Source organism: Oratosquilla oratoria, chromosome 37 (genome assembly GCF_046742065.1).
Source record: "Oratosquilla oratoria isolate Oo_2021 chromosome 37, ASM4674206v1, whole genome shotgun sequence".
NCBI lineage: Eukaryota > Metazoa > Arthropoda > Malacostraca > Stomatopoda > Squillidae > Oratosquilla > Oratosquilla oratoria.
In genome coordinates this window covers 2,630,094-2,655,486 of record NC_134813.1, presented here as the reverse complement: position 1 = coordinate 2,655,486, position 25,393 = coordinate 2,630,094, and the positions used below count along the sequence as shown (strand labels likewise).

Below are 25,393 nucleotides of genomic sequence, written 5' to 3'. Positions count from 1 at the left end.
ATAAAACAAATTATGCCTATCATCAAAGATCATTTTCTGACAATATGCAATAAATCATTTGAACAAGGGATATTTCCAGATGCAATGAAAATAGCAAAAGTAATACCGATATTCAAATCAGCCGACAAATCAAGTTATAATAACTATAGACCAATTTCACTATTACCACAGTTTTCCAAAATTCTTGAAAAGTTATTCACAATTCGCCTTGACTCATTTCTAAAAAAAAATGACGTCATTTACCATAGTCAATATGGATTTCAACGAAATCTTTCAACGTCTACAGCAGTAATGGAATTAATTGAAGAGATAACTAACAATATAGAACAAAAGAAAAAGACAGCCGGCATATTTATTGATCTTAAAAAGGCATTTGACACAGTAAATCATGAAATCCTAATTCGAAAGGCCGAATACTATGGGCTAAGAGGTAAAGTTAATGACTGGTTAAAAAGTTATCTAAAAAACAGGAAACAATATGTGGCCATTGAGGAAGAAAGATCACACATTCTACCAGTTACATGCGGAGTACCTCAAGGTTCAGTTCTAGGACCCAAACTATTCTTACTATACATTAATGACATTACAAATGTATCCAACCTTATGAAATTTATACTGTTCGCCGACGATACCACCATTCTATGCTCCGATACAAATTCCGACAAACTGATCAAGACAATTAATGAAGGATTATGTCAACTATCCAACTGGTTTTCAGCCAATAAGCTATCCTTAAACGTATCAAAAACTAACTACCTGCTTTTCTACAAAAATAATGAAAGTACTAAGCCGATCAAAATAAACAACGAAATTATTGAAAAAGCGTCCGTCAGTAAATTCCTAGGCGTGTATTTAGACGATCAACTTAATTGGAAACATCATATAAATCACGTGATAAATAAGATATCCAAAACTTTAGGAATTATGCATAAAATGAGAAATATTCTCAATGAAAATACCCTACGTACCATTTATTGTAGTCTACTACTACCATACTTAAACTATTGTTCAGAAATTTGGGGTAATACTTATCAAACTAATCTTCAACGCATAATTACCTCTCAAAAAAGGGCACTGCGTATAATCTGCAATGTAGGTCGTTTGGAACATACAAATAATTTATTTAAAAAACTAAATCTACTCAAATTCAATGACTTAATAAAGTACAAAACTGCTATTGCTATGCACCAAATCTACAATAAACACATGAATCAAAACATATTGAAATTTTACTCAACTTACGAAACTCGCTATGCGACTAGGCAAACAAACGACTTCTTTAAAACTCAATACAGAACAACCAAAAAAAGCCAATGCTTATCTATTATAGGTGTTAACACATGGAATAAACTGGAAAAGGATTTACCTAAGACAAAATGTTTATCATCATTCAAACGATACTTAAAAAAGTCTTTAATCTATAAGTATTAGTATATTGAACACTTCAGGTCCATTTCATGGTTGTATTCATGGAGAAACTGCCCAAGTCTGCCGCTCTTTTTTTTTTTTCTATTCCAGCAGGTCACGGTGACCCAGATCTGCGCATTAAGCAATTATCGTCCCGTCAACAATCGACCTGACCTGACCTGACCTCTCACCTGACCCCCACAAGTTGCGATGCTCGCTCGTGCCCCCGATTTCTACGTGAGGTCGGAGTTAGCGGACGTCGTGACGCATGCCATTGTGTGTGTGTATATATGTGTATGCATGTATGTGTGTATATCGTGGACGGCTCGTCCGCGGGACTGGGAGGTGGGACAGCTCGTCCACAGGAATATGGACATCTCATCCAATGACTTTTTTTTTTAAGAATAATAAACATAATTTGCAGAACAATTAAACATTATTTACATATTTATATATACAGAATACAGGTGTGATTATTTCTTTTTTATCATAGTTGGAGCTATTCTAGGGTGTTAAAATAAGCATGTCCATAACATTTATAAACACATCTATTACTTACCAGAATATATCATCTAAAGCAAATTTTAATGAAATAACATGAAATATCATTAAAAAAAGGTAATAAAATAATTGTCTAAAAGTTTTTTGAAATCTTGTCCGTGGACGAGTTGACCACCCATGGTGGTGTCTGTGGACGGGTTGTCCTGCTTTGCAGTTTTGTGGACGGGGTGTCCGTGGACGAGTTGTCCTACAATCGTGTATATATGTGTGTAGATGTGTATGTACCATACTACCATGTAACAAAAATAAATAAATGAAAATAATTTTTTCCTTAAGGGAGAGCAACTCCCCATAAGCTTTGCTTCTCGCTCTCCCTTTTCAACTACCAATTTTATAAAAAAAAAATGTATATATGTATGTCTAATTGTATTTAATATTGTTGAATAAACCTATAATAATAATAATAAAAAACTACATTGCACTACCTGTCCAGGAAGTTTATTCCATTCATTTACTACATGGTTGGCAAAGTTGTTTCTACCTACTTCTAAATTGAATCTATTTCCGGATAGTTTGAGACCATTGTTTCTTGTCTGATTCTCATTCAATGTGAAAATTTTGTTACTTTTGATGTTGTCAATTCCCTTTAAAATCTTAAAGACCTGTATCAAGTCACCTCTGAGTCTACGCTTTTTTAGGGAAAACAGATTCATGTGTTTTAGTCGATTTTCGTATGATTTATTTTTTATATTTGCAATCAGTTTTGTGGCTCACCGTTGTACTTTTTCCAGTCTGTCAATGTCTTTAATGAGATTCGGTGACCATACAGAAACAGCATATTCCAAATGTGGACGAACTAACGATTTATATAGCTTGTTAATGAGTGATGGACTTTTGAAATCAAAAGATCGCGCAATCAGTCCTAGAATCTTATTTGCTTTCTCAGAGGCTGAAATACACTGCTTGGATGATTTGAGGTCATTACTGATAATTACGCCGAGATCTTTTTCACTATCCACTTTTGTTAACGAATTACCAAATAACTTGTAATTGTACTTACTGTTATTTTTACCTATGTGCATTACCTTGCATTTACTTGTGTTAAATTTCATTAGCCACTTTTCAGACCATTGCTGTAATTTATCTAAATCTACTTGAATATCTAATTGGTTTGAGTGATCATTTGCCACTCCGCACAGTTTTGTATCATCAGCAAATTTGGAAACAGTAGATTTTAGTCCATGGTCTATATCATTTATATATACTATGAATAGAAGTGGCCCAAGAACGGAACCCTGAGGAACTCCACTTGCAACATTTTTTTTTTTTTTTTTTTTTTGCACTAGAACCTACAAAGTCAAAGTCAAACATTCACATTCAGACACAATCCATCATGCACCTGGACACCCTTTAGCTCTTCTCTCGAGGTGTAGACTGTGACAATGAACCTCCAACTCCCATAGACAACCTTCCTCCTTCCCTTCCCCATTCAACGTCCCCTGTCTCCCACCCATATAATCTTCGCAGCTGTCATACTTCTTGAACTTCAAACATTATAGCTGCCAAAATGTTCTCCACTACCGTCCTTTCCAATCTTTGCTATTATAAGATGAATATATATAACATTCCTTATGCCTGCATGTTAATTATACTTCACAATACCTCATATGTTCTTCCATTCAAGTACAAATTGTTTCTGTTGAAATTAAATATATATCTACATGTTAATCTACTTATATCTAACTCATTTAATTCTTATGTTATTGTCCTCTAATTTTGATACTGCACATCGCTGAGGTCAGCGACAGATAGCTGGCCAAGCATTTGTAGTGTATGCTAGTTACTATTATTTCTATTAGCATTTTGTATACATGTAGGAAACAAAAAGTGATGCGTCATTGTGTGTGTATGTGTTTGTACGTATAACAACCATGAATGTTCCAGAACTTTACTAATTGCCATTTCTGTTTACATGATTAATTATTATTTTAATTGTAATGCAAAAGTTGAATGAGTGGGACATAGATTACTAATTCTATTAAATTCAAATTATTGTATAACTGAGATTTGGATGTATGCAAATTTCTGTCTGCAAGGAATTAATTAGAAAAATGGAATGAATGCAACTTTCGAGACGCCATGTCAAAGCTGAGGACGCATATGACATCAGATTGAGCGAGCGAGCTGAGAAAGACTGTGAGCATAGAATACATTATTTATCTACTGTGCTGTTGTGCTGTGCAAATAAACTGAGGAACAATTCTCATAGTGCTTTCCTCACATTGTTGAGCAAGCAACAGAAATAGGCAGCTGGGAATGAATGCAAAGAGGAGACTATATGAAGAGGTGATTATGTTGACTGCACTGTATGGGGTAGAGGCACAGAATTTAATAGAGGCAGATAGGAAAATCTTAAATATATTTGGAATGAAATGTCTGAAAAGTATGGTAGGAGTTACAAGGTTGGACAGAGTGAGAAACAAGGAGGTGAGGAGGAGAGCTGGGGTGGAAAAGGAGATGGCAGATAGGGCTGATGAAAGAGTAATGGGATGGTTTGGACACATGGAAAGAATGAGTGAAGAAAGATTAATGAAAGAAGTCTGGAAAGCAGAGGTTATTAAGAATCACATTGGCCCATTATTATCTGCTGACAGTCAACTTGAATATTCAAATGAAGGGATGTGTGATATTTTAAACTACTATTTTACCTCAGTATTCATAAATGAAACACCTCAAAGTGAACTCCAAACTGAAACCTTTGAAAAGTCTAAGGTAAACTTACATACATATACCAAGGCTTTTTCCCCCTTACAAGGGAGGTAGCCAAAAAGGAAAAGGCATAAAATCATTCCCACCCATTCCATCCTTGAATAAACTCCACACCCCTCCACCCTCCCTCTTATCTTAGCACCTCCCGGATGATGGGTCATCCCTGCACCTTGTCCACTGCCCTGGGTCAGAAGCAGTGTCGCAAGACACAGCACATCCACAGCAAGGCCGCTTCATTAAATCGCCGACCCCCCTCTCCATCCCCTTATGCATAAAAGGAGAAGACGGGGAGAAATCCCTTCGGGCTGCGTCAAATTTTGCTCACACATACCTCACCTCCCATCCCCCCACCCATTCCACCTCATGCATCACAACATCATCCCTATACAACCATTCTCCATTCACCCCTGTCTTCTGTCCTCTCCAATCCTTCCTCAACAGACATTCCCCTCTTCCCCAAAGCCCCCTTCACTACGGTAAATATAACAAAAGAAAAAAAGGTGTATAGAGAAACTCAAAATTAATAAAACACCAGGGCCTGATGGTTGGAATCCAATAATCTTAAAAGAAAGGAAAAATGAGATTGTTGTTCCATTAGAAATTATTTAAAAAAAATCCATCATATCCGAAAACGTCCCAAGAGAATGGAAGCTAGCTAACATTACTCCCTTATTCAAAAAAGGTGACAAAAAGAAACCAAATTTACTATAGGACTATAAGCTTGACTTCAATCATAGGAAAAATGATGGAAACTATCATCACAGGTGCTATCGAACATCATTTAAAAAGTAACTGTTTGATAAATGATAGCCAGCAAGGATTCCGATGGAAATCTTACTCAAATTCTACAACACAGTCATCTCAAATTATGACAAAAGAAACAATATAGATTTAATATATATATATAGACTGCAAAAGCTTTTGATACTGTCCCCCATGAAAGGCTGTTTACTAAATTAGCTTCACACGTAGTAAGTGGTAGCCTATTTAGTTGGACTTGAATGATAAAAAACACAGCTATTTTAAATGGCAAAACTTCTAGATGGAAAAATGTTATGAGTGGAGTTCCTCAGGGTTCCGTTCTTCGGCCACTTCTATTCATAGTATATATAAATTATATAGACCACGGACTAAAATCTATTGTCTCCAAATTTGCTGATGATACAAAACTGTGTGGAATGGCAAATGATCACTTAAATCAATTAGATATTCAAGAAGATTTAGATCAATTACAGCAATAGTCTGGAAAGTGGCCAATGAAATTTAACACAAGTAAATGCAAGGTTATGCACATAGGTAAAAATAACAGTAAGTACGATTACAAGTCATCTGAAAATTTGTTAACAAAAGTGAATAGTGAAAAGCATTTCAGCATAATCATCAGTAACAACCTCAAATCATCTAAACAGTGTATTTCAGCCTCTGAGAAAGCAAATACGATTCTAGGACTGAATGCACGATCTTTTGACTTCAAAAGTCCATCTCTCATTAACAAAATATATAAATCATTTGTTCATCCACATTTGGAATATGCTGTTTCCATATGGTCACAGAATCTCATTAAAAACATTGACAGATTGGAAAAAGTACAACGGTGAGCCACAAAACTAATTCCAAATATAAAAAATAAATCATACAAAAATCAACTAAAACATATGAATCTGTTTTCCCTAAAAAGTGCAGACTCGGAGGTGACTTGATACAGGTCTTTAAGATTCTAAAGGGGATTGATTGACAACATCAAAAGTGACAAAATTTTCACATTGAATGAGAATCCAACAAGAAATAATGGTCTCAAACTGTCAGGAAATAGATTCAATTTGGAAGTGGGTAGAAACAACTTTGCCAACCATGTAGTTAATGAATGGAACAAACTCCCTGCAGAGGCAGTGCAATGTAGTTCAGTTCAAAGCTTTAAAATTCATTTAGATAAACACCTAAGCAAGATGCTGTAATGACTGCCATTTATTTGATATTATTTGTTTATTTATTTGTTATTATTTGTTTATGAAGCGGCCTTCCTGTGGATGTGCTGTGTCTTGCGACACTCCTTCTGACCCAGGGCAGTGGACAAGATACAGGGATGACCTGTCATCCAGGAGGTGCCAAGATAAGAGGGAGGGAGTAGGGTGGAGAGGAGTGGAGTGTGATAGGGATGGAATGAGTGGGAGTGGTTTTTATGCCTTTGTTTTTTGGCTACCTCCCTTATAAGGGGGAAAAGAGCCTTTGGTATTTGTATGTATGTATTATTTGTTTATAATTATTTGCTTGATTTTCATATATTATTAATTATATGTCAATTTATCATTATTTACTATTTAGCTGTTTGTTTATCATTTAACTATACCTATGCATTTATTTATTTTATGGGGGATGGAGAGGGGGGTCACCAAATTTATGAAGCGGCCTTGCTGTGGATGTGCTGTGTTTTGTGACACTGCTTCTGACCCAGGGCAGTGGACAAGATGCAGGGATGACCCGTCATCCAGGAGGTGCAAAGATAAGAGGGAGGGAGGAGGGTGGAGGGGAGTGGAATATATAGGAAATGGAATGGGTGGGAGTGGTTTCTATGCCTTTTTCTTTTTTGGCTACCTCCTCGTGTAGGGGGAAAAAGCCCTTGGTATATGTATGTATTATTATTTATATTATTATAATTTTCATTTCTTTTTCTTTTATTTATTTATCATTATTATAATTTTTTTCATATCCAACCTAGTTATGGACCAAAAGGTCTCATGTCGGCATGCTCCTCCTTTGTAATCCTTAGTGAACTTCAGGTGACAAATGATGATGAAATGGATGGATGGGGTGAAAGGGGCATTGAGCAAGGGAGGAATGTCTGTTTGCAAGGAAAGGAGAAGGCAGGAGATAGGGGTGAGTAATGGCTGTGTATAGATGATACTGTGATGCAAGGAAGGCAAGGGGTGGGGGATGGGGAGGGGTAGGAAGTGGTTATTTATGAATGATACTTTGATGCAGCCCAAAGGGATTTCTCCTTGTCTTCCCTTTTTTATACATAAGACAGAGAGGGAAGTTGCCGATTAAGTGAAGCTGCCTTGCTGTGGATGTGCTATGTTTTGCTGCATTGCTTTTGACATATACTAAAGGCCCTTTACCCCTTATATGGGGGGTGGCCCAGCCACGGCATATACCCACTCTTCACCCATCCCACACCCATTTGTTGTCCTTTTATCTTAGCTCCTTGTGGATGAACGGTCATCTGTATCTAGCAATCACTTCACCTCTCATTCTTTCTCCATATGACCTCTTTTCATGATTAAAAATAGAACCAGGCAACTAGTTAGCAGCAGAATCTGGTAAGGCAGCTAGTTTGAATAGATATGGCCATGCAGCTTATTACGGCCCAGCAATAGCTAGTTAGAAGTGAAGAACTCCTCTAATGAGTTGCTACTTAGAAGAAATTGTGGCCAACCTGTCCCAAAGGTAGAGGAAAATCCCTCATGGCCAACAATTTAAGTCCAAGACCAATTGGTCCTTATGTATATCCATGCTGCTCATTTGAAATTCCTACCCTGTTGAAGTTTTCAATGTCAGGCCACCTGTTTGCTCCCTATGGGCCTTACTTTCACAGAACTAGGCCCTGGCACATTGCTTTAGTGCTGTGCAACATTGAGGACCTGTCAAACCTGAACCTGAAGTAGGAGTTGAAATTGAAGTTAGAAATTAAGACTCAAACTGCTCCCTGACACTTTCTCAAAGATGTGTGTATAGGACCCAGGTGAAGTTGACACATCTGCAATGTTTCTGTCTCCCCATGCTACATATTTGACACCAGTAATTTCACAAAGCACTAACATCCAGTTAAAATAGAAATATTTAAAGAAAGCTGTGGCCTGACAGCTAGTTACAAAGGAATATGACATTGTGACTTGTCAAAGAAAATGATCTGGCAGGTAGTTAGAGCAGTTACAAGTATTGTACAGTTAGAATAGACAGAGTGAGTGACAGTTGCATCAAGTGAGAGGAGCCCAGACACACAATAGACAGAATTCTGAAGTTTCTTCTTTCTGAAGATTCCTTTGGCAGGACTTAAGGACTGTTGCCAGCTCTGGTGAGGTCACAGGTTTCAAATCAGTGCAACTTGGAGGAACAATTTAATGTTATTAATATGGAGATAAACTGAATTTTTTTTATCTATCTATATACCTAGGACGACTTCTCCCTTATAAGGGAGAAAAAGAATTATATAAATTAATAAATACTGCACTTACCAATAAACCCTTCATTTAGAATTCCTTTGAGGGCCTTGTTTTGTTCTGCTTTCAACGCAGATTTCAGGCCTTTAGATTTATTAACTTCAGGTGATTTAACCTTTCCTTTCACTGGGGATGGCTTGGAATCACCTTCACTTGTGTCCACAATCACTTTTTCCCGCTTGTATTTTGGCTTCACCGTGGAGTAGAGTGGGTCATCTTCCTCTTGGTCTACATTGTTATTGAGTTCTTTGCATAGATATGGTGAGAGAGAGAGAGAGAGAGAGAAAGAGAGAGGAAAGAGAGGAGAGAGAGAGAGAGAGAGAGAGAGAGAGAGAGAGAGAGAGAGAGAGAGAGAGAGGAGGGTTTAAAAAATCTTAATATATTATTGCAATAATAATTCTAAACTTAAAACACTTGTATATACAGATGGCATAACAATAATTATACAATTAGGTACATATACATACATATATCAAAAGGCTTTCTGCCCCCTTATAAGGGGGTGGCTAAGTCAAAGTATACACTCACCTCACACCCATCAAAACCCATTCATCATCTTCATGGATGCAGGGTCACCCCTCCCCTGCCCCCATAACAATCAGCCAATTATTGCCTAAAATTTCTATCTATATATGTCCCCCTTACAAGGGAGGTAGCCTAAATCAAAAGGCATAAATCCACTCCCACCCACTTCATCCCCACATACTCCACTCCCATTCACCACCTTTCCCTCCCTCTTTTCTTGGCTCCTCCTGGATCACGCATTATCCCTGCATCTCACCCACCACCCTGGGTCAGAACTAATGTAGCAAGACACAGCACATCCACAGCAAGGCCACTTCATTTAATCAGCAATGCCCTCATGCAGAAAAAGAGAAGACAGGGACAAATCCTTTCGGGCTGCATACTCCCTCACCCCCCATCCCCCACCCACACCCTTCCATGCATCACACCAACCATCCATACACAACCATTCTCCACTCACCCCTCTCTTCTGTCTTCTCCCTTCCTCAACAGACATTCCTCTATTTCCCAATGCCCCTTTAACCCCATCCATCCATCTCATCCTTGGTTACCCCCTTGTGTTCACTCCATCCACCTCTGCCTTCTACATTTCTTTTAGTAATCTTTCCTCACTCATTCTTTCCTTGGGTCCAAACCATCCCAATACAAAGGATTACAAAGGATTACAAAGGCGGAGCATGCCGACAGGAGACCTTTTGGTCCATATCTAGGTCGGATGCAAAAAGAAAAAAAAAAAAAATCATAATAAAATAATAAAAACTATAATAATGTAAATAACAAAATAAAATACATAAATAAATGCATAGGTATAGTTAAATAATAAACAAACAGGTAAATAGTAAATAATATTAAATTGACATATAACTAATAATAAATGAAAATCAAACACACAAATGATAACAAAACAAAAACAAATAATATAAAATAAATTATAATCATTACAGCATCTTGCTTAGGTTTTATCTAAATGATTCTTAAAGCTTCGAACTGAACTACATTGCACTACCTGTGCAGGAAGTTTATTCCATTCATTAACTACACGGTTGGCAAAGTTGTTTCTACCTACTTCCAAATTGAATCTATTTCCGGACAGTTTGAGACCATTGTTTCTTGTCTGATTCTCAATGTGAAAATTTTGTCACTTTTGATGTTGTCAATTCCCTTTAGAATCTTAAAGACCTGTATCAAGTCACCTCTGAGTCTACGCTTTTTGAGGGAAAACAGATTCATATGTTTTTGTCGATTTTCGTATGATTTATTTTTTATATTTGGAATCAGTTTTGTGGCTCGCCATTGTACTTTTTCCAGTCTGTCAATGTCTTTAATGAGATTTGGTGACCATACAGAAACAGCATATTCCAAATGTAGACGAACTAACGATTTATATAGCTTGTTAATGAGTGATGACTGATGACTTTTGAAATCAAAAGATCGCACAATCAGTCCTAGAGTCTTATTTGCTTTCTCAGAGGCTGAAATACACTGCTTAGATGATTTGAGGTCATTACTGATAATTACGCCGAGAACTTTTTCACTATCCACTTTTGTTAACGAATTTCCAAATAACTTGTAATCGTACTTACTGTTATTTTTACCTATGTGTATTACCTTGCATTTACTTGTGTTAAATTTCATTAGCCACTTTTCAGACCATTGCTGTAATTTATCTAAATCTTCTTAAATATATAATTGGTTTAAGTGATCATTTGCCATTCTGCACAGTTTTGTATCATCAGCAAATTTGGAAACAGTAGATTTTAGTCCATGGTCTATATCATTTATATATACTATGAATAGAAGTGGCCCAAGAATGGAACCCTGAGGAACTCCACTTATAACATTTTTCCATCTAGAAGTTTTCCATTTAAAACAACTCTCTGTTTTCGGCCATTCAACCAATTACTAGTCCAACTTAATAGGCTACCACTTATTCCGTGTAAAGCTAATTTAGTAAGTAGTCTTTCGTGTGGGATGGTATCAAAAGCTTTTACAAAGCCTAGATATATTAAATCTATATTGTTTCTTTTGTCATAATTCGAGATAACTGTATTGTAGAATTTGAGTAAGTTAGTCACGCAAGAACGTTTCCGTCTGAAACCATGCTGGCTATCATTTATCAAACGGTTACTTTCTAAATGATGTTCGATAGCATCTCTGATGATATTTTCCATTATTTTTCCTACGATTAATGTCAAACTTATAGGCCTATTGTTATTTGGCTTCTTTTTGTCACCTTTTTTGAATATGGGAGTAACATTAGCTAGCTTCCATTCTCTTGGGACATCTCTGGATATGATGGATTTCTTGAAAATAATTTCTAATGAAACAACAATCTCATTTTTCATTTCCTTTAAGATTCTTGGATGCCAACCGTCAGGCCCTGGTGTTTTATTAACTTTGGGTTTATCTATACACCTTTTAATTTTTTCTTTTGTTATATTTACCGTTGTGAGTTTACCCTAGACTTTTCACAGGTTTCAGTTTGGAGTTCACTTTGAGGTGTTTCGTTTACGAATACCGAGCTAAAATAATTGTTTAAGATATTACACATTCCTTCATTTGAATATTCAAGTTGACTGTCAGCAGATAATAGTGGACCAATGTGATTCCTAACAACCTTTTTATCTCTAATGTAACTATAGAATTCTTTGGGATTCTCTTTGGATTTATCAGCGATGTTCATTTCGTATCGTCGTTTTCTTTTTCTTATTGTCTTTTTTAAATCTCTCTGTATTGATACATAACTTTCATAGTCATTAGATGCACCCGAGCACTTATATTTCTTATAAGCCTGTCTCTTTCATCAACTCTATTTCCCAACTCCTTTTCCACCACTGCCCTCTTCCTCACTACTCCTTGTTTCTAATTCTATCCAACCTAGTAACCCTTACCATACTTCTCAGGCATTTCATCTCAAACATATTACAAAGGATTACAAACGGGGAGCATGATGACAGGAGACCTTTTGGTCCATAACTAGGTCAGATGTGGAAAATAATATGATAAAAGATAAAATAAAATAAGACAAAATAAAATAAAAATAATAATAATATAAATAATAATGAATAAAATAAATAAATGCATAGGTATAGTTAAACAATAAACAAACAGATAAATAATACATACATATATACACCAAATGCTTTTTCCCCCTTATAAGGGAGGTAGCCCAAAAACAAAGACATAAAAACCACTCCCACTCATTCCATCCCTATCACACTCCACTCCCCTCCACCCTCTTATCTTGGCACCTCCTGGATGACAGGTCATCCCTGCATCTTGTCCACTGCCCTGGGTCAGAAGCAGTGTCACATGACACAGCTAATCCACAGCAAGGCTGCTTCATTAAATCGGTGACCCCCCCTCTGTCCCCTCATGCAGAAAAGGAGAAGACGGGGAGAAATCCCTTTGGGCTGCTTCAAATTCTTCTCACACATACTCCCTCACCCTCCAATCCCCCACCCATTCCACCTCATGCATCACAACATCATCCATATACAACCATTCTCCATTCACCCGTCTTCTGTCCTCTCCCATCCTTCCTCAACAGACATTTCCCTCTTTCCCAAAGCCCCTTTTACCCCATCCATCTCATCCTAGGTCACCCCCTCATGTTCACTCCATCCACATCTGCCTTCCATACCTCTTTTACTAGTCTTTCTTAGCTCATTCTTTCCATGTGTCCAAACCATCCTAATACTCTTTCATCAACCCTATCTCCCAGCTCCCTTTCCACCCCCGTTCTCCTCTTCACCTCCTCATTTCTCACTCTGTCCAGCCTAGTAACCCCTATAATACTTCTCAGACATCTCATCTCAAACACATTCAAACTTCTTCTTTCTTCCTCTCTTATGTTCCATGTTTCTGCCCCATACAATGCTGTCGGCACAATCACTCCTTCATACAATCTCCTCTTAGCATCTATTCCCAAATGTCTATTTCTCATTACACTTTTTAATCCACCAATGCATTTACTCACTTCTCTCAATCTACATTCTACCTCCACCTCCACTCCTCCCTTTCCTGCCACATTCGCACCCAAGTATCTAAAACTATCCACTTCCTCCAGTCTCTCTCCCTTAATACTCACTTCCAGTCTACTGCCACTTTCACCCCTTGTACATTTCATCACCTTACTTTTACCCACATTTATCTTCAACTTCCTTCTTTCACACACTTTCCCAAACTCTGCCACTAACTTCCTCAATCCCTCCTCTGATCCAGCTATAAGCACAGGTCACCCACTTTTCTCCATTTTCTTTAACCATCTCCAACACCTGACCCACCACCCTTGCATTTCCCTCTCGCACCACCCCATCCATGTATAAATTGAACAACCAGGGTGACATAACACATCCCTGACAAAGTCCCACCTTTACCTCGAGCAACTCACTCTCTCCATTTCTAATCCTGATACACACTCTACTACTCTCGTAAAAACTCTTGACAGCTCCTAAAACCTTTCCTCCTATCTCATATATCTGCAATACCTCCCACAGTGCCTTCCTGTCTATCCTATCATAAGCCTTTTCCAAATCCATAAAAGCCCAAAAAAACATCCTTACCTTTTCCTATAGCTTTCTCACATATCTGTCTTACCATAAAAATCTAATCTATGCAACCTCTACCTCTCCTAAACCCACACTGTTCCTCACTAATTACTCCCTCTGTTCCTCTCTTAATCCTCTCAATCAAGACCCTCCCATAAGCCTTCCCAACTACACTTAACAAGCTAATCCCTCTGAAACTACTACACTCACACTTGTCCTCTTTTCCCTTGTAAAGTGGAACTATACAGGTACTCCTCCAGTCCTCCAGCACTCTACCCACTCTTAAACATACATTAAATAACCTCACCAGCATAAGTAAAATAAACATTAAATAACCTCACCATCACTGTACCTCCTTTCTTCAGACATTCTGCATGACATCCATCCAGACCAGGTGTCTTATCTGCTCTCATCATCTTAACAACTGCCTTCACTTCATCCTTCCTTATTTCTCCTCCATTTTCCTCACTCATCATGGTCATTTTCTTAGCACTTTCCACTGCAACTATTTTTCCCTCCCTATCCTCCTTCACATTTAGCAACTCCCTAGAATACTGTGCCATTTTCCTCTTACTGCCTTATCTTCCATTATCATCTCTCCATCTGCACCTTTTACCTTTTCTTCTCTACTTGATTCGCCTCCTCTTCCTTTCTTAATTTCTTTCCAATTTTTTTTTTATTACTTTCAAAATTTTCTGTCATACTCTTATTCCATTAGATAATAATAAATGAAAATCAAGCAAATAATAAACAGACAAATTATAACAAACAAAAAACATATAATATAGAATAAATGACAGTCAATACAGCATCTTGCTTAGATGTTTATCTAAACGAATCTTAAAGCTCCGAACTGAACTACAGTGAAATTCCTTTTATCTGACCTTCGAACAACCGACTAGTCCAAACATCCGACTTTTTTCTTCACTGTCCCAAGTCGGATAAAAGTTGAATTTGTCCAAACATCCAACCGTCGAGTGATTGTTTAGTTGTTGCTCTCGCTGCTACCAATTCATGGCGCTCAGGTCAGCTGTTATTTTTGCGGGCATTTCAGTGTTTGTTTACGTTTGGCCTTTGGTGGTTATTTCTCCTTAACTCTGCTGTGTTATTTATTATGCTTTATTATACCATAAATAAGTGAAAATGTCTAAAACCAATGATTTTTTTTTTTTTTTTTTTAGTGTACTCCCAGATATCTGACTTTTCCAAACATCCGATCTAGGGTAGGTCCCACCAAGGTCGGATAAAAGAAATTTTACTGTACATTGCACTGCCTCTGCTGGAAGTCTATTCCATTAATTGATTACACGGTTGGCAAAGTTGTTTGTACCCACTTCCAAATTAAATCTATTTCCTGAGAATTTGTGACCATTATTTCTTGTTGGATTCTCATTCAGTGCAAAAATTTGGTCACTTTTGATGTTGTCAATCCCCTTTTGAATCTTAAAGACCTGTATCAAGTCACCTTTGAGTCTACGCCTTTTTAGGGAAAACAGATTCATATGTTTTAGTCAATTTTTGTATGATTTATTTTTTCTATTTGGAATCAGTTTTGTAGCTTACCATTGTACTTTTTCCAATCTATCAATGTTTTTAATGAAATTCGGTGACCATATGGAAACAGCATATGCCAAACGTGGATGAACTAACAATTTATACAACTTGTTAATGAGAGATGGACTTTTGAAGTCAAAGGATTGTGCAATCAGTCCTAGAATCTTATCTGCTTTCTCAGAGGTTGAAATACACTGTTTAGATGATTTGAGATTGTTACTTATAATTACCCTGAGATCCTTCTCACTATCCACCTTTGTTAACGAATTTCCAAATAACTTGTAATCGTATTTACTGTTATTTTTACCTATGTGCATAACCTTGCATTTACTTGTGTTAAATTTCATTAGCCATTTTTCAGACCATTGCTGTAATTTATCTAAATCTTCTTGAATATCTAATTGATTTAAGTGATCATTTGCCATTCCACACAGTTTTGTATCATCAGCAAATTTGGAGACAATAGATTTTAGTCCGTGGTCTATATCATTTATATATACTATGAATAGAAGTGGCCCAAGAACAGAACCCTGAGGAACTCCACTCATAACATTTTTCCATCTAGAAGCTTTGCCATTTAAAACAACTCTGTTTTTGATCATTCAATTCCAACTAAATAGGCTACCACTTACTCCATGTAAAGATAATTTAGTAAGTAGCCTTTCATAGGGACAGTATCAAAAGCTTTTGCAGTCTATATTAAATCTATATTGTTTCTTTTGTCATAATTTGAGATGCCTGTGTTGTTGAATTCGAGTAAGTTAGTCATACAAGAATGTTTCTGTTGGAATCCATGCTGGCTATAATTCATCAAACAGTTACTTTCTAAATGATATTCAATAGCATCTCTGATTACAGTTTCCATAATTTTTTCCTATGATTGAAGTCAAGCTTATAGGCCTGTAGTTATTTGGATTCTTTTTGTCACCTTTTATGAATATTGGAGTAATGTTAGCTAGCTTCCATTCTCTTGGAACATCTCCAGATATGATGGATTTCTTTAAATAATTTCTAATGGAACAATAATTTTACCCTTGCACCACACCATGTATAAATTGAACAGCCATAGCAACATGATACATCCCTGGTAAAGTCCCACCTTTGCCTCAAACCACTCCCTCCTTCCATTTCTGATTCTAACACAGGCTCTACTTCTCTCATAAAAACTCAACTGCTCTTAACTGCTTTCCTTCTACCCCATATATCTGCAATATCTCCCACAGTGCCTTCCTATCTACCCTGTCATAAGCCTTTTCCAAATCCATAAAGGCCCAAAAATATCCTTACCTTTTCCTATAGCTTTCTCACATCTGCCTTAACACAAAAGTTTGATGCATGCAATCCCTACCTTTCATAAACCCACACTGTTCCTCACCAATTACTCCCTCTCTTCCTCTCCTAATCCTCTCAATCAAAACCTTACCATAAGCCTTCACAACTACACTCAACAAACTGATTCCTCTGAAACTACTACACTCACACTTGTCCCCTTTTCTCTTCTGAAGTAGAACTACACAGGCACTCCTCCAGTTGTCTGGCACTCTACCCTCTTTTAGACAAACATTAAACAACCTCACCAGCCAGTCAACCATCACTGTACTTCCCTTTTTTAGACACTTCGCATGACACCCATCTAACCCAGGTGCCTTACCTGTTCTTATCATTTTAATAACAGCTTTCACATCATCTTTGTTTATTTCTCCATTTTCCTAATTCATCATGGTCATTTTCTTAGCACCACTCACTGCAACTACCTCTCCCTCCCTATCCTCCTTCATATTTAGCAACTCTCTAAAATACTCTGCCCATTTTCATCTTACCACCATCTCTTCCATTATCATCTCTCCATTTGCACCTTTTACCTTTTCTTCTCTACTTGATTCACCTCCCCTTCCTCTCTCAATTTCTTTCCAAAACATCTTTTTATTACTTTCAAAATTTTCTGTTTTACTTTTACCCCATTTCACATCTGCTATACTTTTTGCCTCCTTTATCTTATGCTTTTCTTCTCTTCTCTTTGTACCTCTCATAAGTTTCTCTCATCCTATTTTGCGACCAATATATGAATGTTCATTTCTTCTCTTCTACAACCTTCTTTGCTTCCTCACCCCACCACTCACTACCATTCCTTCTGTTTCCTCCCATCCTCCTTGTTCCACACACCATCTATCACACACTTTGTGACTTTCCTTGAAACATCCCCATTCCTCCCCCCACTCTTAGTTCTACTCTATCCTTGACTCCCTCCCACTCTTCTCTCAGCTTCTTGTACTCTTCCTTTTCTTTCTCATTTAAGCAGCTTACTCTAAGCACTTCCCTACCTTCTGTCCTTTTACTCTTTCTCCATCTATTCTCCACTTTCAACTTATGTTCCACCATTTTGCCCACCTTTCTTCACCTTCTCCCTTTATTTCTCACTTTGTTATTACAGTCTGTGTTTCACATATTTTAGCCAGTGGTCCCTATTGCCTCCAATCATTCCACTTTGTCAAGTTTTAGATTGTTAGTTATAATCTTCTGTCCAGGTGAATGAAGCTGTAGAATTTTCTTGCTTTCCTTTCTTCCCATAATTCTTATATAGTGTGCTTCTCTGAGGTACACTCAAGGAATCCCCTGAGAGCACATATGCAAGGTCTTAAGTGAGCTTTGCAGTGACATGTTGATTTCTTTAGTCCAATGATCTTTAACTTTATATTTAAGATCCTCCCCAGAGGACATGATCTTACAATTATGAACCAATTGAATTTTCTCCTCCACCCTTTCACCAATCAAATTCATTGTTACAAGTCTATATGGCAATATTGTTTACTTAAGCAATCTTGAATCTCTGCATATCTCACTTAACAATTCATTCAGGCCTCCAGCCACTGTTTATAAACACAAAGCAGAGAGCAAACTTATGCAACTCACTTGCCTGCGGGTTATTTTGTTTACAAACACCTAACCCATAAAAATGTAACACTCATCTTCTAACCCTCTTCCTACCAGCTTTTCTACCAGCCTCTTACAGGGCTTGGCAGCTACCACTTGGTCATTCCAACCAACCCCTTTCTACTACCCTCTTACAGGGTTGCGGCATAATACAGTACTCTAGAAATCAATATTTGAGATAATATTTTATACTGGGAGCTAACTCAATATTTCAAACTATTTCTGCATAAACTGGCTAAAACAAGGTTGGAAAATAAACCTTCATTGGATGTTGTCATCAACTTAATGGTAACTCAAAATATGCTACAAATACCAAAGAAATATGCAACCACTCCAACATATACAAATGTCTGTAACACCAGCAAATAGTTTGCAAAACTCTAAATCAGAAATTCACTGCTACCAAGGTCTGAGGATGCCATAATTTTCCAATAACTAAATCAGGAAAAAGCATCAGCACCACATTCAATACAAGTACACATTTTACAAAGGAATGATGCATCATTTGGTGTGTAGCCACAAAGCATATTTCTTTTTCAGTACTCTAGCACTCAATAGGTTCGAAGAGTGTGGTACTGCACATAGCATCTCCCCGGGCAGAGTGCTACATTGCACTCCTTACAATGATAAGATGTTGATTTTCTTTTCCTTGGTCACAGGCTGGTGTTCATACAAACATGGCAATCCCTTTGTCTTTTGGTACCTTTTATTGTGGGATTAGGTGGTGGGGGTGAGAGAGGTTCCAGGCAGTGTCTCTGTACCCAGGCTGTACAGGCCAGATGGTCAGGCATGTTTTGAAGTAGCAAGTGGCGGCCTGGGTGTAGTGAATTTTGTTCTCTGTACTTCTCCAGTAATTGGTACAACACTGCATACATGAATTTCCTGAGAGATATTGGTCTGTTGCCACTCCTTATCAGCCTAAAGTTATAGGTATTGAGCAAAGTAATGTCAATGAGATGCATGAATAGCTTGTTGTACCAGTGCAGTTTTCCTCATGCATTCCACAAAGCTGACCATCATGTCGGCCTTGTTGACAAGACGCATATTTGCCGTGTAGTCAATCACAAGGTCTGGTTTCTTTATTACTTCACCTGTCCTGTATTTCACCTTCCCTGTAGCATAATGACTTCACGCTTGTCATGGCACTGCATTGCCATGACCTTTCCCCACTTCTAGTTCTGTATTTACCTAGTTGTATTTTGCAGGAAGGGGAGCTACACTCGTGGTGTCCCGCCTTTGTATCTTGCAGTGTCTAGTTTGCTTTTAAACTCATGAATGGCTTTTGCGCACACTATTTCCTTGTCCAGTTTGTTCCAAGTGTCTACCACTCTATGTGGAAAACTGTTTTTCTTCAGTGCTCTTCTGTAGTTATGTTTTTTTATTTTCTTTCCATGTCCTCTTGTGCTTCTCTTGTCCCAGTTTAACAAGTCCTCTCTATCAAGTATTTCTGTGCCTTTCATGATTCTGTAGATGGTCAGTAGGTTGCCTCTCTCTCTTCTTTGCTCCAGAGTCGGTAAATCTAGTTTAGCCAATCTCTCCTCATATGACAAGTTTGCGAGTACAGGTGCCATTTTTGTTACTGCTCTCTGGATTCTTTCTATTTTCTTTATATTCTTTTTTGTACTGGGTGACCACAGTGTTGCTGCATTTTCTAGTCTAGGCCTTATCAGTGTGACCAATATTTTTTTAACCATTTCTTCGTCCAAATATGTAAATGCCACTTTCATTGATCTTAGCAAATTGTAGGATTCTCCAACAATTTTGTTTATCTGTTTGTCATAGGACAAGTCGTTTGAGATAATTACACCCAGATCTTTTTCAGATCTCTCCTTCTTTACCTCCTTGGTTCCAATTTTATATTGTCCTGATATTCTGTTTTTGCTTTTTCCAAACTCCATTATGCTACACTTCTTAATATTGAAGTCCACCTCCCATTTCTGACTCCAGCTCCATACTTTATTCAGGTCTTCCTGCAGTGATTCACAATCCTCTTCAGTTTTTACTTTCATCAACAGTTTGACATCGTCAGTAAAGAAGCTCATGTAACATTTCACATCCTCATCCATGTAATTCACATAAATAGCAAACATTATTGGAGCTAGTACAGATCCTTGCAGTACTCCACTGATCACCTCTTTCAAATCTGAATATTTTTCTCTGAGCACTACTCTCATCTTTCTACCAATCAGGAAGTCCTCCATCCATTTTAGTAAGTTCCCTTGTATCCCTCCTATATGTTCGAGTTTCTTTAATAATTTTTTGTGTGGTACTTTGTCAAAAGCTTTTTGTAAGTCCAGGAAGGCACAGTCAGCCCATCCATTCCTTTTTTGCACTATGTCTATTCATCTTGAGTAGAAACATATTAAGTTTGTGGTACATGATCTTCTTCGTCTGAACCCAAGTTGTCTTGGGTTTATTATATTGTTGTCTTCCTGATGTTTTACCCATCTATTCTTGATGATTTTCTAACAAATTTTGGCTATAGTGCTTGTTAGTGACTGGCCTATAGTCAGTTGGTTCTTCCTTGTTACCTCCTTTATATATTGGTACAATGTTAGCATTTTTCCAGTCTTTTGGTATTTTTCCTTCTTTGAGTGAGCAATTTATTATGTTATGTATTTCATCCATTAGTTCTTCTTTGCTTTCTTTTAGAATCCAATTTGCAATTCCATCCGGGCCATGTGATTTCCTGACGTCTAGGTTTGATAGGTGTTCTAATATTTCTTTTTGTGCTATTGTTATGTCGCTCATGGGGGGAGATCACCTTTCATTTCCTTCGTTCCAATATTGCATTTCCTCTCTAGTGAAGACAGAATTAAAGTGATTTTTCATGATTTCAGCCATTTCTAAATCTTCTGTGTATTCTATATTTCCTTGGTAGTTTCACCATTTCTTGCTTGTTTTTAAGTTTACCATTCATGTATCGATAGAATAGCTTGAGTTGCTCTTTGCATTTATCTATAATATCCTTTTCATGGTTCCTTTTTTCCTCTCTTCTCACTTGAACATACTCATTTCTATAGTTTATACAGACTTGCCATTTTCCAGGTTTTTTATCTTTTCCAAGCTTCCCTTCTGTCTTTTGCCTCACTGCATCTTTTGTTGAATCAGCATTTAATGTACACTCTCTCTTGCTTCTGTCTTGGTATGTGTTTATTTACCCCTTCATTGTAATTATCCATCAAGATATTCCATTTCTCTTCCATTTTTGTCTCTTCCATGTAAAATTTTTCCCATTTTGCATTCTGGAAGAATTTCCTTAGTTTTGCAAAGTCCGTTTTGTTGTACATCAATCTTCCTTTCCTATGCTTTTCATTTCTCTCCATGTATATTTCTTCCTTTAGTTCAGTTTCAATGAGTATATGGTCACTTTTTCCAATTGATGTCTTGTATTGGATTTTATCCACAATTTCAGGTTCTGTTGTAAAAATTAAATCTATTTTCGATGCCTCTTCGTTGTTTCTGTATCTGGTGTTTTCACTGACCCACTGAGTCATTGTGTATTCCATGGTCATATCTAGTAGTACATTACCCCACAAGTTGTCTCCTCCTCGCACTGTCATGTTTTCCCAACAAATTTCTTTGCAATTGAAGTCCCCCATAATTACCAAATTACCCCCTCCCATTAGTATCTCGTTTAATGATTGCCTTGTATCCTCTAACATTTTCTTATGCTCGTTCTCTTTCCAAGCATTCATTTTTGGGGGCACATAAGTCACCACAAACTTTCTACTTTTCATGTTCTTGTCTTCGACTTTTATCATGATCAGTTCTACATTACCTTTGCCCTCCGCTATTTTTGTCACATTCAAGTTTTTCTTGGCCAAGAACATGATTCCTCCTCCCTGTTTCTTGTCTCTGTTTTTAATCCAGTAATTATATAGTCCATTTCCAACATCGATGGATGGTATTTCGCCCCTTAGTTTAGTCTCCACAATTCCCATTATGTCTGGCTTTTCTTCTAGCAGGTAATCATTAAGTTCATTCAGTCCTGAAATTAATCCGTCGATGTTGGTATAGGCCACTTTCAATTTTCTTCTCTCTCCATTTTTTTTCTGTCTTTGGTTCGCCCATTCTGATGTACCATTTCCTCAGTCTCATGGCAATTACTCTCCAATGGAATTCCTTGCTTTCTGTCTCTGTTCTTTTCGCATTTTTTCCTTTGCTTCATCTCTTAGTGTCTTTTCTTTTTCTAATTCCTCAGTACTCATTTCCCTTTTTATCCATATCTTATTGTATTTTTCACTCTTTGCTAAGTTACCTACTTTTTCAAATATGTCTTCTACTGCCATTTGTGATTTTAGTTATATCTTTAGGGGTCGATTTCTATCCTTAGAATAGAGACCGATCCTATATGTTTCTTCAAAGTCTTTAACTGCATCTTGGGCTCCCTCATGAACTTCTTTTAAGATTTCCTTTGCCATCTCTTTTTCTTCTTTTTCTCTCATGAATCTTGTCAAACCATGTTTTTCTTTTAGCCCATATACCACAATACATTTTTTCCTATCCACTGTGTCTCTGATGCAATTTGCTTTTTCATTAATTACTTGGATAATTGTGTCTTTTGCATTATCCTGCATTTGTTGTTGGATTATTTCTTTGAAAGCAATTTCTTTATTTTCAATGTTTTTCTTCTATTTCTTAATCTTTTGGATACTTTCCTCTTTGATTTTTTCAGTTATTTCCTGTATTTTGTTATTTACCTCTGTTTTTAAGTTTTCGCTATTGGTAGTATCATTAATTATCTTCTTTTCATTATCACTCTTCAGTTCTCTTATTTCCTTTTTCAATCCCTTAATGTTGTTTCTCAGGTCCAAGTTAGTTCTCCTTAGGTTGGAGATATCAACATTTGCTTGCGCTAGGCAGTCCATTAATTCAACAATTTCATTTCTTAATTACATAATTTCATTCTCCCACCATATCCCATTCTTGCTTATTTCCCTCTCTATCCCTAAGATATGACTTAGACTCCTGCTTTCATACTTATTAAATCCAGAAAAAGCATCTTTGTGATACTCCCTAGTCATGGTCGATGTGATGAAATGTTTGTTTACATCGGGGTTCGTCATGTCTTTACCAGATGGCTCTGCTTCGCAGTTTCCTTTTGAGTTGGACTTTTCATTATTTTCCTTCATTTTTGCAAATTATTCCTTAATACAATTTACTAACACTGCGGAGATATCATTACGGACACTCATGATTTCTCCCCTCCCCTACAATACAAACCAGGTTTCCTTTTTCGTCATTTATCCTCTTCTTTGGGACCCAGCGACGACGAAGGTGTTCGCAGTTCCGTGGTCGGTGTGTGTATGAAAAGTGGGGGCATGTGTTTTTGTGTCTTTTGAGCTGTACCACAGGATCCTACCCCTTTGTTGTGCAGAAAACGGGACAAGTCTGCTCTTGAATAATTGGAGTCTGTATACAAGCCATGGCCTTTCTCCATGTATGGGGCAAGCAGAGTTTTTATAATGCTCCTGGTGCTTCTGTGAGGGTCATTTTGATTGTAATCAATGCTGGTACCTGTGTATGGGATCATGTCCACTACAATACCAGTCTCATAATCACACAAGACAAACAATTTGATTCCAAATTGGTTCCTTTTTGTCTGCAAATACAGCTTGAAAATAAGATGTACCTTGAATAGCACAAGCGATTCGTCTATTACCAGCTTGCAGAAGGGTTTGAAAAATCAGCTTTACCGTTCCTTTATCATCATAAACACATCACATATCTTCCACATGCAGTTGTCTGGTTGAGGTTGTGTATTCATGGCAAAGTGCAAGGTCCTTAGTAGTGTTTGGAATCTATTTCTTGACATGAATTTTCCGAATGTTGATGTACCCAGTAATGGTTCTTTTTTCCAATAGTCACTGATGACATGTTTCTTTGCGTGTGGCATCAGAATAACTAGAGCAAAGAACACAGAGTTCCCTGACTGTTGTGTCTTTCCATATCCTGAGGCAGCTATGTGCATTACTTTCTTCTTCTGAATTGTCACTCTCCGTGTTATGGGATAATTATGTTGTAGGTTAGTCTCCTGCACTATTTTGTCCATTACTTTGTTGTCAAAGAAGGCTTCAAAATATTCTGCTTCTATTCCATCAGGTCCAACGGGAAAAATTAAAGTCATGCCTGATGACCTAGAGTCAAAATTATGAATGTGAGGCTCAAAATCATGACCATCACTCCAGGAGGAAAAACCCACATTGTTGCAGGGGTTTGTGTCAGGTGGTGTGGTGGTCGGTGCAACTCCTTCATCTTCACTCGAATTCCATTCATACTCTCTCACCAATGCACCAGGACCAACTATGTCACTGCTGTCCTCTGCTCAATGATCATGATTCATGTCATCATGTGATCTAGAATTGCCATCCGCTCTTCTTGATGGTAGCAAAGTTTGAGCACTTCGTTGCTTTTGGCCAATGCTGATTTGGGTCCAAGTATCCATCATTACCGTTAATTATGTGTGACCTAATGCAAAAAGAATACATAAGATAGCAATAATACCATAATACCATTATAAAAATCATAATGATAATGATGGTTATAATGATAACAGTGCTGTAGTACTGATGATAACAATGATGGATGACAATAATAGTGACAGTAATGATATTATTGATAATAATGATGATAATGATGAGGATGTTAAGGATAATGGTAATGATGATACTGATGATGATGGCTATTGTGATGAAATAATGATAAATGAAATAGCAACTCTAGTGGGCCAGTTGACAAGACAGGCTCTCAGTGACAAATGGATCTTATAACTATAACATCATGCATACATATATACATATACTACAGGCTTTTTCCCCCTTACAAGGGAGGTAGCCAAAAAGAAAAAGGCATAAAAACCATTCCCACCCATTCCACCCCTAAATACACTCCACTCCCCTCCACCATCTACCCTCCCTCTTATCTTGGCACCTCCTG

The 25,393-nt window shown here is 37.3% G+C and overlaps 1 protein-coding gene across 6 annotated transcripts in view; it reads right to left on the bottom strand.

Moving 5' to 3' along the window:
• LOC143019500 (uncharacterized) overlaps window positions 1-25,393 on the bottom strand; it is an 81,320-nt gene that overhangs the window by 16,224 nt on the left and 39,703 nt on the right. For 4 of the 6 annotated variants that reach the window (XM_076175146.1, XM_076175149.1, XM_076175150.1 and 1 more), the window contains one exon: window positions 8,910-9,140. The exons of 1 other annotated variant lie outside the window; for it this stretch is intronic. In XM_076175146.1, coding sequence (XP_076031261.1) covers window positions 8,910-9,140 — 231 coding nt within the window. The remainder of the gene's footprint in view (window positions 1-8,909; window positions 9,141-25,393) is intronic. One more of the 6 variants, XM_076175148.1, reaches the window with a different exon arrangement.